Source organism: Podarcis pityusensis, assembly GCF_964106645.2.
Source record: "Podarcis pityusensis genome assembly, chromosome: 4".
Lineage (NCBI taxonomy): Eukaryota > Metazoa > Chordata > Lepidosauria > Squamata > Lacertidae > Podarcis > Podarcis pityusensis.
In genome coordinates this window covers 26,181,528-26,196,897 of record NC_138027.1, presented here as the reverse complement: position 1 = coordinate 26,196,897, position 15,370 = coordinate 26,181,528, and the positions used below count along the sequence as shown (strand labels likewise).

The 15,370-nt window shown below is 41.4% G+C and overlaps 1 protein-coding gene across 3 annotated transcripts in view; it reads left to right on the top strand.

Moving 5' to 3' along the window:
• Positions 1 to 15,370, top strand: part of FLT3 (fms related receptor tyrosine kinase 3) — a 59,414-nt gene that overhangs the window by 7,760 nt on the left and 36,284 nt on the right. For all 3 annotated transcript variants that reach the window (XM_081004091.1, XM_081004092.1, XM_081004093.1), the window contains exons 2-6: positions 9,412 to 9,533; positions 11,062 to 11,258; positions 12,621 to 12,736; positions 14,503 to 14,623; positions 15,160 to 15,314. In XM_081004091.1, coding sequence (XP_080860217.1) covers positions 9,412 to 9,533; positions 11,062 to 11,258; positions 12,621 to 12,736; positions 14,503 to 14,623; positions 15,160 to 15,314 — 711 coding nt within the window. The remainder of the gene's footprint in view (positions 1 to 9,411; positions 9,534 to 11,061; positions 11,259 to 12,620; positions 12,737 to 14,502; positions 14,624 to 15,159; positions 15,315 to 15,370) is intronic.

The following is a 15,370-nucleotide window of genomic DNA, read 5'->3' as shown; positions in this document are numbered from 1 at the left end:
TAGGATTTAAGAGACTTAAATTTTTAATAAAGATTCTATAAGGAAAGCAGAAAGCAGCAAGAAATATCAAGTAAAGGTATCAGAGAGGAGATCAGTGTAAATGAAAACATGAGACTTATGGTTTTGTTACATATGATTTTATTTTGGAGTTGTCTGTTTATTTCGGAGTTGTTTGTTGTAAAGAATGTATACTATGTGAATAAAATAACAAAGGATTTGGAAGAAAAGAAAAGAAAAAAGAAAACTCTGTTTTTTTTTCAATAGCTGCAAATCAATTTATGGAGGCGTAAGCTCTGTTGAGGACACGGGTGGCGCTGTGGGTTAAACCACAGAGCCTAGGACTTGCCGATCAGAAGGTTGGCGGTTCGAATCCCCGCAACGGGGTGAGCTCCCGTTGCTCGGTCCCTGCTCCTGCCAACCTAGCAGTTCGAAAGCACATCAAAGTGCAAGTAGATAAATAGGTACCGCTCTGGCGGGAAGCTAAACGGTGTTTCCGTGCGCTGCTCTGGTTCACCAGAAGCGACTTAGTCATGCTGGCCACATGACCCGGAAGCCATACGCCGGCTCCCTCAGCCAATAAAGCGAGATGAGCACCGCAACCCCAGAGTCGGTCACGACTGGACCTAATGGTCAGGGGTCCCTTTACCTTATACATGATTAGGATTACACTGTAAGACAGAACGTTGGAAGATATGGACTCCTCGTCCAACAATCAGGTGCTTCTGTCCCATCCCATTCTTACGTTGTCATCTTGAATGTTCTAGCTTGACGTATGGGAAGGACAAGTCGTAGGTCAGAAATGATTCTTTCCTTTCGAAGGGGAAGTCCGGAGGTGACTAAAATGACAAACAGTATCATTTCTTCAGTTGTTGTTGGAACCTTATTAGAGTTGCATTTTCATTTCTCCATTGTGTGTGTCCTGCCGTCGCCTACACACTTTCCGGGCTGGTAACGTATTGTAGGCTATGGCACAGGATCATTGGCTAGGATAGTGGCCTAATATCCTCAAAGCATTGTGCAGGGGTACCAAGACACCATGTTGGTTAAATATTTCAATATTTTATGGGACATCTGCATCTACCCTCTTAAACAACAGCAGTAACTTCGGCAGTTAAGTACTATGGTTCTGTACCGTCCACACTGTTGACTGAAAACAATTCCTTTCCCACTTTAGTGCAATGGTGGGGAACCTTCAGCCTGTGGGCCTATTTAGGTCCATCAGATCTCCCTCTTTGACCCATGAGGCCACTTCAGCCAAGCCACGTCAAACTGCCATCCACCTGATGTCATATAGGATGGCAAATGTAAGGCAGGTAATGTGCCGAAAGAGGGTTTGCAAACACTGTGTATCATCTCATTGTTGGTACTCACAATCTGCCTGGGGAAATGGATTACCTGACACCATTTTGATATCAGGTGATTGACAGGTGAGCAGCTCTGCGCACCTGCCAAGCTTGGCCCATGGGGGTGGGAGAGATTAGGATCCAGCCTGCTACCTGGATTCAGTTCCCCATTCCTGCTTTAGTGCCTCTGCACTACTGAGATCAAGTATTTTACTGCTGAAATTGTTGTTGGCATTTGGTTAGCATCACCAAAGTGACCTCCTCAGGGTGCAAGCCTAGGCACTTCCGGACAAACCTGCTGCTATATCGTAAGGCACTTGTAATGTGTCCCCATCTCTGGGGAGAATTGATCGATAGATAGAGAAGGACACCCTCTTCAAGCAATAAATGCAGGAGGTGTAGTTCCACTCTGTAGTGGCAGCTTCTAGCGTTATGCACCAGATTTGGCAAAAGCCCGAGCCGCTTTGGGCTGATCGCTGAAGAATTGATGCTTTTGAATTATGGTGCTGGAGGAGACTCTTGAGAGTCCCATGGACTGCAAGAAGATCAAACCTATCCATTCTGAAGGAAATCAGCCCTGAGTGCTCACTGGAAGGACAGATCCTGAAGCTGAGGCTCCAATACTTTGGCCACCTCATGAGAAGAGAAGACTCCCTGGAAAAGACCCTGATGTTGGGAAAGATGGAGAGCACAAGGAGGAGGGGACGACAGAGGACGAGATGGTTGGACAGTGTTCTTGAAGCTACCAGCATGAGTTTGACCAAACTGTGGGAGGCAGTGGAAGACAGGAGTGCCTGGTGTGCTCTGGTCTATGGGGTCACGAAGAGTCAGACATGACTAAACTACTAAACAACAACAATAAAGGCTTTACCTAAGATGGGTGGAATAAGGCCATGGGTTGGGCCATCCGGAGCTATCTGGAGTTGTTGACGTGGTGGGGTGGAGGGCTTGGGCAGAAAAAAGAGGCAGGCATCAGGCAGGATGGGTGGGAGCCATACAGCCCTAGTCGGTTCTTTCTTCTGGTGATGTATTGGAGAAGTGGTGACTAAGCCAGGGATGCTTGTTGGTGACTAAGACCAAATCATATGCCTTAAAACTTAGAGGATATTAATTTAAAAGTAGATCTCATACTTAACAATCAACATTTGCAAAGATTTCAGAATTAAAGTCTGACCTTTTTATTAAAAACACACACACATAGTTGAACATTTTCAGATTTTGCTTTACTTCAATTTAGCTTTGCAGGCTACTTTAAGAAAAACTACACCAAACATCCTATCCTCTTTTAAATGTGTGGGAGGGGAGGGTGTTATTGGTTTTGTTTTTCTCTTGTTTTTTATTATGTATTTTATGCTTTTATCTTGCATTTTTATGCTATGAGATCTACGGATGAAAGGCAGTATACAAATTTAATAAAAAGTAATAATTGTTAGTATTTATTTTTATAAGTCTTGTTAAGGCATTTGAAAAAATAGGATATAAATACTTTAAAAACGTAACTATGGCATTTTTGCTGAAGCGAAGCAGACCCAGCTGGCAATATCAAGTATAGAACCCAGAGCTTCTTGAAAGACAAGAGATGGAATAAATGTGTCGATCTACCAGATTTAATGCTGTTATCTCTTCTCTTACACACAGATGAGGTGTCTATATCCAGCAGTGCTCGTAACTGGAATGCTAAGAATAAAATTATAGGGGAAGAATATAAATTAGAAGTATTGTGACAAGGAAATCCAAAATTTGAGAAGGTTATTGAGAATTATTTCAGTTAGTATATTTCTGTTAGCACCCCTGTATTAAATACCAGTCTATATTGAAAATAGACTGTTTTGGACCCCATCTACAAATTGCCACCTCTTGTTTCTCAGAGAATTGTGCTGGTATTTGTCTTTTGTAAGCAAGCATTATGAGGTGCTCATATGCACAATGAACTGTTTTTTTAAATATATTTTACAAAGAGGAGGGAATGGTAATTTTCTTATCTCAATCTAGAGCTTGGTGTCCAGATCAAGTCTGCAACTAGTTTTTGTTTGTGTCTTGAAAGTTCAGGGCTAGTTGACACTGTATTTCAATGCATTTTTGTAATAAACAAATGAAAGGTGCAGTACTAGTGGAAAGTTCTGCTGCACAAGTCCCATTGAAGTGAATGAGTACTCAAGAGCAGTACTGTGCTCCCATTTATGTGCGTGCGAACTTCACAGTGGATTGAGCCTATGAAGCTTGCATAACGCCACTGAAGGTTAAAAATAAGAAGTCTTTATGCTGTACATGAAGTCCTTCTGGAAGCATGAGATAGCTTTTGTTGAAATTCTACCCTTTCATTAGAAAACTGGATTCCAACGTTTCATTTGCATTTGAGGAAGTAACAAAACAGTGTAGCTGATGCCGACCTGGAGAGCTACATTAAGTTCAGCGGAGATGATCAAAGGCTTCAGACTGTCATGTCTGCAGCAAATTCCATGATGAAACCATGCAAAGCGAGTTTGATTATGGGTTGAACAGCATATTTTGCATATTTTGTGAAAGCGTCTTGATTCAAAGAGCTCAGAATTAGCATGGGGATTGCATCAGCTCCGCAGTCTGAAGCACTCCATGATTACAATGCCATGCTTGCTTAGTCTAGACTTCAGATTGAATTTAGCACATAATATATACAAAAGTATTGGGCTTACTGCGCATAGAGGGCTTAAACTGGTTTTTCCATTTCCCATATTCATAACTCAAGCTTGCAACTTGTGCTGCTTAGATTGTGTGTTTGATTTTAAACTATTTATGTCCTGCTTCTTTTCCTGCGTTAGCATGATGCATTTGAGATCTATTGCACCATTATTCTGTTTGTGGTGGTTATTTTAACCATCATAGTTATATCAACCACATAATACTATACTATACTATACTATACTATACTATACTATACTATACTATACTATACTATACTATACATTGATACAATATTGAAGAACAGTGTATACCAGAATCTCTCTCTCTCTCTCTCTCTCTCTCTCTCTCTCTCTCTCTCTCACACACACACACACACACACAAATACAATCTACAAAATGTTAAAAAAGAACAAAACTATATATATATATATATATATATATATACAAATGGTTAAGAGGGCTAATACATTTAAAAGCATCCAGTTTTTTGTGCTAAATCATTGCAATTTACCATATTAGCCTCAACAACGTTTCTCCTCAGCTTTTGGGTTGCCACTGCAAATCTCGTAACTCTGTCAGGAATTTGTCAGAATCAAACAACCAATATGTAATTTTTGCTTGAACATCGCCATCAGGTACCTTACTTAACAATTTCAGAATAACCTTTGACCTAGATTTATTTATCTAGGGATTCAGAGTAGACAGTTAAGAGAAGATAGGAAATATGATTAGATCAGGAGCTATGGCCAATTGAAAATCTCTCAGTCTGTTGTTGAGGCAACAATTAACACCTGTCTACCCTGGCAGGATTCTATTCCTCGTTGTATTCTGCTGCCCATTTTGCACAGAATGCTAAGCCAAGCCATGACTAAGAATAAACGAGCAAGAATTTGGTTGCTCAGAGCAAAAGGCATGGGGGTTTCACTTGTCGCCTTGCTCCCATAAGTAAGCCATGATTTGGCTTAGCGTTGTGTCTGAACCCAGGCTCGTGGTTTGTCTCCCCCCAAAAAACCAAAAGCAGTCAGTCAAGAGCAAACCTTGCGTACTGCTCATTGTTAGCAGTTTGGAGATCAAGTTTGGACTTAATCCTAAGGCAAACCATGGTTTAGTTGCAGGTCACATGACAACAGCAAGACCAGGGAAGGAATGTCCATGACTTGAAACTGGAAGAATTAAAAACTGGCATAATGAAATCATGCATCAAAGTCTTGAAACTTTGCAGCCACTTCATAACCTAAGGCAGGGCCTCCTTTTTTTAAAAAAAATCTTGCCTCTGGCTCCTAGAATAACTTCATGGCAACTTTAACACTGCCTCCTTGACTCCACCCCAACATGCAATCGCAGTTTGAAAGATCATTGTGTGCCGTACCAAAATTGAAAAATGCACTTGTTGCTGTATATATCTTTCTGTCAAATGAGCCCTTATTTCTGTCCAGGGCAGTACAACACCTGCAGCCTGCATACTGGAAACAGAGACTCAGTGCCGGGAATGCGGCGTAGTTTCGTAGATCACAGAACCAATTTTCCGGTAGCCTTTTCTGTGACATCTTTCAATACCATTGATCATTCTGTTCTTGGGTGTTGACTGACAACATGCTTTCTTAGTTTCTTGTCTTCCTTACTGTCTACTTTCTTTATCTGTCAGTGGTAATCCTTCTCCCCACGGTCCGCCATTTTCCATCTGAAGCTCCTCAAGGATCTCCTCAAGTCATCTTCTCTCTTTATCTCATTCCTTTTAGTGCTATTATTTGTTTTGTCTGCAGTCATTTCCATACTATCCACTTGCAGCTGCACACTTCTCCTGATTCGTGTTCGTCATCTCTTTTTTAAGATTTCTGCTTTTGTTTTGTTTTGTTATTTCTAACCAGATGCCTTCCAATGAACTTAAGCCAGGGTTTGGGGAACTGGTAGCCCTCCAGAGGCATTGCTGAACTGCAACTCCCATCAGTCCTGACCATTGATTGTGCTTGTGGGGGCTGCTGGGAGTTGAAGTCCAACACCTGGAGGACTACAGGTTTCCCATCCCTGCCTTAGATACTGTCTTCCCAGCAGTTTTGTTTTGGGTCTAGGAATGGAAGGATCTGTCAGTTTTGGTTCTCTCAATTTCTCATTTTTCCAGTTTCCAATTTGGTTCTCCACATTTCTCAGCGACTTGTGTGTATGTGTGTATGAAAAATCCTCATGAACATTAGCACCTTAGTGCGACTTTTACCTAATAAACACATTTATCTATGCGGTTTTGACTAATGTACACATTTACGTTCCTTTTTATGCATACTTTCCTCTAATATATGTATTTTTGGAAACATAGTTTGGTTGGAGAACAGCATTGCAAAATTCACGTAAGTGCAAATTTTGAAGGATTGCTGTGTTTCACTTCTCATGTCTGCAGCAAATTCCATGATGAAACCATGCAAAGTGAGTTTGATTATAGGTTGAACAGCATATTTTGCATATTTGGTGAAAGCATCTTGATTCAAAGAGGTCAGAATTAGCATCAGCTTCGCAGTCTGAAGCACTCAGAAAGTGTAGATTGGATAAATCCAGTTTTATATGCTAACTGAATCAAATTTCTCTCCCAACCCTACTTGGGACTCCCCCTCCACCCCAAGAAAATCCTCTTTTTAAAATAAAATAAAAAATCTAATTTTCATTGTAAGTCTTTTGTTTCATTTCAGTGGTGGCTTGTTATCATTTTATAGATAATTAAATCATAATTAAAAATACAGATAGGAAAAGGAAGCTGAAGAGCTAAAACAGAGCTGTTTCTGTGTTTTCCTTCCTCTGTGTTTGTGCTGTCTTCCTCCCTTTGGATTATGTGTTCTTATTATTCCTAATCCCCAGCCGTTCTTCTTTTAATCAGTCCACTCTCTCCTACTAAGATCCAACACTAGCGCTGCTTCAGCCACACACAAATCATACACCCACACTTGCACTCCTTCAGTGTACAACTCTTTCCTTCCCTCTGGCTTTCTGCCAGCTAAAGGGGCATTTCCAAAGAGACAGAGTCTGCTTTGCCCAATAGCTCTGGCGCACAATGGAAATGGCGTTTGCAACACTGACCATGAGGTCAATGGGCATCATTGTGTTTTCTGGCATAATTTGCCTCAGGGTGGGTGGGCCATCGGGGGAAATGGAGGCGACTATAAACAGCAGGTGCCTAAAAGCATGGAGAAGATGTCGGAGGCAGGCAGGGTTTGTGTGGAAAGCTGCCCAAACAGATGCAAAGGAAGAATATCGCCATGAATAAATGAGAACAGAAGGAGTTGCGTTTCACAGCGAGGCAGAACCAAACTTTTGAGTTTCACAAAAGGGGGCGAGGATATGGCCAAGATGTGTTTGTGTGCAGAATGCATTCATTTAAAAAATGAATTTCCACCCACCACTCAGAAAGGTTGAGGGGGTCAGAGCAAAGGCACTTCCCAGCTTGAGAGTCAGGGGGGCAGCAAAGCTTGAAGGTGCCCAACTAGGAAAGCATTAATGCTGTGGAAAAGGAAGGCATTGCCTCTTGGACCTCCAGCCCAGGACTACAAGCTACCGGACTTGCGATACCTTAGCATCCACTGCCTGAGGTAGATGGCTCACTCAGCCTAATGATAGGGCTGGTCCGGCAATTGAGCTGACTCTTAAAGCATTCCATTATATTAGATTACTATTTTGTTGTTGTGTTGTTGCTTTGGTTTTGGTCCTTATGCCTTGCCCAGCTATCTCAAGAAGGTCTGACAAGAATGCAGAGTATTTAAAAAGGTCCAGGTTGTTTGAATGAGCTTTTATTGGGGTTGTAGTCACCTAAATCATACTCAGAGTGACATTAATGGACCAAAATCAATGTTTTCTCTGCCAACTTTTAATCAGCTGCTGAAAACTTTTTTATTATTACTCTGCCAGGCCTGCGCAGGCAATTAAGAGTGCATATTCCACAGTGGTTTGTTGATTCTTAAAACGATGATGACAACAACAAACTTGCTTGCTTTTAAATTGTTTTTATTTTTTAGAATGCTTTTATTGTATAGTTTTTATCCTTTTAAAGTTGTAAATTGCTTTGATATGCTTTAATGGTATAGGAATATTAGTCATGTCTATTAATTTCAGTCTACTCTGAGCAGGACTGACATTACAAGAAAAATGCTTTAGGTTCAAATAAGTAGAACAACTGTAAGCCCGTTTGAGTCGGTCAAAACCAAATGCAGAGCACTTTATCTGTGGTTAGTTCCTTGTTTATACTTCACTTTTCCATGTTCCTTATGTGTCATTTTTATCCTTTGGATTAGGATGTGGCTTTAAACCACAGGTAAGTGTAGTGCGGGTAAATAAATATACCGTACCTCAAACTGAGTACAAAGCAGTCACGACTTTATTTTCATTTTCTGGGAAACATTAACTATTTATTTATTACATCTATACCTCCTTTCAGTCTCAGGAGTTCAATGTGGTGTACATGCTCCCCCCCCTTTAACTCAAACCAACCGTGTGAGGTAGGTTAGACAGAGAGGTAGTGACTGGCATAAGGTCACCCAATGAGTTTCATGACTGAGTGGAGGGTTGAATCCTGGTATTCCTGGTCCTCGTCCAACCAGTACACCACCTTCAAGCCTATCCTTCTTCTTCTTCTTTATTAAATTTGTATACCACCCTTCACCCAAAGATCACAGGGCGGTTCACAACACTAATCAGGTCATATTGCATTGATCTTGTACCAGTGACTCAATGCCATTGCAGGTTACATTGGAACAGGCAGCGAACCTTTACGGAATACCGTCTCTTGAATTGTTTTACACTTTCCCCACCTTTTACTCTTTTAAGCTTTTTAAACAAGATGGTTTATGTTGATTTAAGAGTGTGTGTGTGATTCTCATTGTAAAATGGCAGGATACAAATGCACCTAACTTAATAATAGAACCGTAGAATTGCTGGAAGGGACCATCTGGTTCAACCCCCTTCAAGGCAGGAATTGCAACTGAAGAATCCCTGGCAGATGGCCATCCAACCTCTGTTTTGAAACCTCCATTGAAGGAGAACCCACCACCCTGCGAGGGAGTTGGTAGAATAAGGCAGTGACTGTTCCAATTCACCTTAGAAGAGGGGACAGTTTAGATACCTGGAAGATCAGGGTTTCAAATCATATTGAGAAGTCGACAAGTGGAGAGGCTCCCTGTTCCAGACATTCATCCGCCCTCTAATTTATGGAGAGCAACAGGATTAGCAGAACTAATAGCTGTACGTTTGCTATTTTAAGGTTGCTTTTTCTATTAATTTTATGCTGGATTGTGTTTGTGCTTTTGACGAATGCTTTGTGCCGGTTCTGCATTTTGTGATGTTCTTTTATTGATCGTATTGTCCTTGTACCATTACCCTCAATTTCCTGCTCGTAACAATGGCCTCCATTTCCCTTTTTTTTTACTTTCAGCTCTGATTCTCACACTGGTATCCACGGCTGTGATTGGCCTGGGTGCACCAGAGATTACATGCCTTTTAATCAAGCGAAACAATATAATGTCAGGATCATTGGAATCTTCACCTTCTCATGAGGTAAAAAGGATATGAACCTGTGTGGTCAGTGAAGACCACCATCAGTGACCTTGCTCTCCGTCCCACCAACTTCAGAAGGGAGATAGATTGCAGTTTGTGGGATTCTTTCCCCAAAGTGGCTCAGGTGGTACCTGCTTCACTAGTTTTTTTGGTGCCAGCTGAACTTTAAATGTGTTTTAAATGTATGCTGTGTTAGCAACATGCAAGATTCTTCTAATTTAGGATTGAGGAATCTGGCCCTTCAGATTTCATTATTTTATTTCATATAATAAAACTTCATCATGATTTACAAAAATAAAAGAAAACTATTGTAATTACCAAAGGCACATCAAAGCATGTATTTTAAATATTCAAAGCTACGTAAGACCAGCAATAACCTAAAAACAGAATAAAACACATGGACGCGGGTGGAGCTGTGGGTTAAACCACAGAGCCTAGGACTTTCTGATCAGAAGGTTGGTGGTTCGAATCCCCGCAATGGGGTGAGCTCCTGTTGTTCGGTCCCAGCTCCTGCCAACCTAGCAGTTCGAAAGCACAAAGTGCAAGTAGATAAATAGGTACTGCTCCAGCGGGAAGGTAAACGGTGTTTCCGTGTGCTGCTCTGGTTTGCCAGAAGTGGCTTAGTCATGCTGGCCACATGACCCAGAAGCTGTCTGCAGACAAACGCCGGCTCCCTTGGCCAATAAAGCGAGATGAGCGCCGCAACCCCAGAGTCGGTCATGACTGGACCTAATGGTTAGGGGTCCCTTTACCTTTAATGTCTACACAGCTGGATAGATGTTGCTAGACTCCCAACTCCCATCAGCCCCAGTCAACATGGCCCAATGGTCCAGGATATTGGGAGCTGCCGTCCAGCAATATCTGGAGGGCCACAGGTTCCCCATCCCAGTTTTAACTGAAAATGCCAGGACAGAACCTGCAACCTGCATGCAAAGTGTGTACTCTGTCGTTGGCTCTTACCCACTTAGGTGGGTAGCTCTTAATATCTAATGATATTAGAAAAGAATGTTCACCTGTGTTTGTTCTTTACACTTAGGCAGGTGAAACTCAGGGAGACAGTCTGTGTAGGAACTAGGGATGAAATGTCAAATAAATAAATAAATAAATAAATAAATAAGCAAGCCAAGAGATCCTTGGCATCTATGAGCCCATCAGTATCTGAAGAACCAGCTCTATGGAATCAGCTTCTTAATGAACTTTATCTAAGGCCTAGCAATTTGCTCTTTTCCTAATGTATGTTTCTAATAGGGCTTTCCCTGAAGTGTGACTCTTCTATTTTTGAAATATTATAGTTAAATGTTTTTAAGATCAGTTTCTAGACTGCTATGTACCGATATACATTATATACTGTGTGTGTGTGTGTGTGTGAGAGAGAGAGAGAGAGAGAGAGAGAGAGAGAGATGGTGTACATTGCTTCAGAAACATTTGTTTGAAAGTGGTGAATAAATCCTTAAATAAAATAAATAAAGCAGAGATCTTAAAAAAGACCAGTGTGGTAAAATACGTGTTTCCATCTCATGCAATACAGACCCAAGAAGACCGCAAGTGTTCCCTGTATTCTCAAAGCATCAAGAATATCTATGAAGCAGCAACAGATTTCGAAGTTGGTGTGCTTGAAAATGTTGAAATTAAAGCAATAGTAAATATTTCAGAGAACATCACCTGTCTTTGGTTTTTTAAAGAGAACCAGACTGATTGTAATTCCTCTCTGGATTTGGAGAACAGGTAAGCAAAGAGATACATTGGGTGGCGATTATGATAAAATTTCCTATTATTTGCTCTGGTTCAGAAAAGTGCTGAGCATCTGGGGAAAGATTATACGAGCAGCCAGAGCTTTACTTGTAGTTTTTGCCTTAACTGTTTTCACTACTGAAGAGGCAGTTCGCAGTGACTTGCCTCTTCAGCAGAAGGAATGGCTAGGTCAAAAGCCTCAAGTACACAGAGTGCACAGTTTTCTCATATACTTATATGTCCCTACTTTGACACACAGATTTAATCTTTAAACCTACCATTTAAATTCACCTCAATTAAATACAAAGAGCTAAGCTTTACTCGGGGCATACCCATTGAACTGAATGGGTGTAGCTTAGCCACTTTCAAACATTTCAATTCTGAGTAAAATTTATTTGAATGCCACCCACTCACTTTAGATTCCATTGAAAGAGGTTCACTTCTGTCATTCTGGACAGAGGTTCTTTCTTAGGAAAGAGCGGTTTAGCACTCTTCACTTATTTGCTAGAAGTCAGAAACAACAGGTGGGGTGGGCACCTGCAACCACACATTCAGAGTGAAGCTGCCACATCAGCCTGTCCAGTTTACAATATTCAACAATAGTTACTGAATCTAGACATACGGTCTCTCTTGTGATGAGACAACAGCCATCACATATTTGAGTTGCAGGGGAATTTAAAAGGATTTAAAAGTGCAAGAAGTACTTTGATAAACCTCCGAAGAAGCCTTGAACCTGGGACCTTCTGCATGCAAAGCAGACTTTCTACCATTGAGCCATGGCTCTTTTCCAATTTGGCTAAGGCCTTTCTCCACAGAATTATTAGTATGATGGCATAGTCTGGTCCTGGGACGCGGGTGGCGCTGTGGGTTAAACCACAGAGCCTAGGACTTGCCGATCAGAAGGTCGGTGGTTCGAATCCCTGCAACGGGGTGAGCCCCTTTTGCTTGGTCCCTGCTCCTGCAAACCTAGCAGTTCGAAAGCACATCAAAGTGCAAGTAGATAAATAGGTACCACTCCGGCAGGAAGGCAAACGGCGTTTCCGTGCACTGCTCTGGTTCGTCAGAAGCGGCTTAGTCATTCTGGCCACATGACCCGGAAAAACTGTCTGAGGACAAACGCCGTCTCCCTCGGCCTATAGAGTGAGATGAGCGCACAACCCCAGAGTCGGTCACGACTGGACTTAATGGTCAGGGGTACCTTTACCTTTACCTTATAGTCTGGTCCCAACCACAGGTTTTGCTTGCCTGCCTGCTTGCTTGGTGTTGCTTTTGTTGTCAATTTGTTCTGCTTCCTTTTATTTTCACATGAAGTTGTTTTTTTGTTTTTTTAATGGATGCTTTCCCCCTATTGCATAGGCATGTTGTTTCGAAGAAGTTTCCAAAAATTAGAGAAAGCCAGGCTGGAAACCACACGCTGTCCATTAAAACCAAAACTGATAATTACAGGGTGACATTTACAATTCATATAAAAAGTAAGTATGACATGGAGACAAAGGAATGGCTTGATCACAACTTGATGAAGGATGATAGGGCAGGAACGGGTCCATGTATGATGTATGCCTAACTTTGAGACAGCAAAACATGTTGGATTCTTCCCCCTGCAGGGATTTTCCCATTCCTTATTTGAATATTTTCCCCTCCCTCTTTCAGTTCTGGTATTGTGTGCTATTTTTCCCACGTCACTCATTTCATTTCAAGCAAGGGTATGTCATCCCTCTCAGGAAAAAGCTCTGAGCTGCTCAGAGTCAATTACATTTTTCAATGGTGGCTGGGTTTTTATTTATTCCCCCTTAAGTATCAACCTGATGTGTTGTGACTCTTCTAAGCTTCCTGCTTTGAGCAGATGGGAAGTTTAAGAGTATTGATCAACATTTGCTCTTCATATTTAAAAAGAAATGCAGGGAAGACAATTCCCTGTTTTTCTGAGGGTGGGGTTGAAGTGGAATTGAAACTAGGTGTAAGGAATAGTCAAGGCAATAAACAACTATTTTACTTTTAGAAGACACCTGAAGGCGGCCCTGTTTAGGAAAGTTTTTAATGTCTGATGCTGTATTGTTTTTGATATTTGGTTGGAAGCCACCTAGAGTGGCTGGGGAGACCCAGTCAGATGGGCGGGGTATGTATAAATAAATAAATAAATAAATAATTATATCTCTCTCTCTTACGTGAAATTTTTCTTCAGAATTTCCAGCAGCTTTTAAAGGGAAAATGGTTCAAAAATATAGGGGACTGTGAAGCTACTACAATCCTCTCTATAATTCCTTTTATAAAGAGATGTTTGTCTCTTTGTTGGGGAAGGGGAGTAGAAAATGCGAGAGAGGGGTCACATATGCAACATGCATTTAAAACACTCTTATACCACTTTAATAGCCATGGCTTCCCCCCAAGAATTCTGGGAATGGTAGTTTGTTAAGGGTTGCTAGGAATCATAGGAGCCAACTCTTGGGGGCCATGTGTGCTTGGGAACCCACAACAATAAAATTGTGTGGGCTGGGCACCCACAAAGTCAATGAGAAAAGCCAGCAGGTAACAGCAGCACTGCCTCTGAGAGAAAAGCAGTTGAGCTCTACCTTCCGCAGCCAGCGAGTGAGGCATCCTTTTCGGTGTGGGGCTCAGATGTGGAGGCACAGCCTCTCTGCCTCTGAGTCTGAGCCCCTCCCTGTGGAAAAGGGTGTCTTGCTGTGGAGAGGAGGAGGAAGAGGAGGATCTGACTAGAGAGAGACAAAATAAAACCCTTTACATGAACAAAATGTCTAGCCCTTTTGTGAAAACAGCTAAATAACTTCAGCATCTCAGTATACAGCCGGTGCAGAAATGTTATTCCTGTGAATTTGGTTGATAGAGCTTTGTAAATATTGATGAACAATGCACTTTCCTCTCTCTCTTGTGAAATGTTTTTGTTTGTTCTGCGTTTGGATGAATCTTAAGGCATCAAGACCAAATTTTCCATGACGGTTCTTGAGATCACCTTCTAAGTTTGTATATAACTAGGTGCCATTTTGAAACAAGATGGTGGGCTGAACCGTTAAAAACTACATTGATTTCAACCATTGATATAAAAACTGCACTGTTTTTTTGGGGGGGGGGGCCTTCTTAGAGTTCCTGACCAACACTGGGTACAAGGCTGCTAGTGCTCTGATAAATGAACAATTGATTGATTGATTGACTATAAATAATAAAAGTAAAATACTTCCATGAATAAATAAATGATAAGGAATTCTTACATTGTTTTCAATAGAAAGCCCAAGAAAGCCACATTTTATACTAAATAAGCAGCGAGAAGTTACTGTAAGCTGCCAATCAGAAGGATATCCTAAACTAAATTTTGAATGGTTTTCTTGCAAGACCCCTGATGAAAGGTAGGTCACCTGTTTTGCTACCAACCTGTCATGGTTTCTTTTCAACTCTACATTCAGATTGGACATCTTCCAACTGAGATAAGACTGCATATGCACCACAAACATGCAAGATTGATAGACTGTATAAAAGGGAAAATACAGTAATCTGATTCTCCTTTTGTTCTGTAGAATTTCATGTCCAGCTACTGAAGTTGCAAGCTTCTTGCCCCCTCCCCCCCCCCACAAAACCCCATTCTGAAATCAAATATGTATATGTAGTGAGAGGAACCAATGTTTTAGCAAGTGCCTTGCTACTTCTAAAATGTGAGCAGCATACAGATCGAAGAAAAATTCAGAATCCTGTTTTGAACCACCCTTCTCTTAGAATCTCATTCTGCACCAAAATGCCAAAGACCTGCCCCAGATTTCACAGGAGGCTTTTGCAGTTTGGGCTAGCAGGAGCACATATTTGGAGTCCCCTTGAGTAATTCTTGAGTTGTAATGACAGCAGTGTTATTGGCTTTGAACACGTGGCCTTTTGTCATTCTGTTTTATAGCTGCAGAAGTTCTAAGGCTGCCCAAAGTGAAGACATGGATGGAATACAACAGGCCCACCTGAAATTACGAGACAATGAATTGCTCTTTCGACAACATGTGTGGTGTTGTGCAGTTAATGAGTTTGGAAAAGTCTGCACTGAACTCTATACAATAGGTAAAGATACAAATGTATTTATGGGTTTGGACTCTTTAGCCCCTTTATTCATGCTA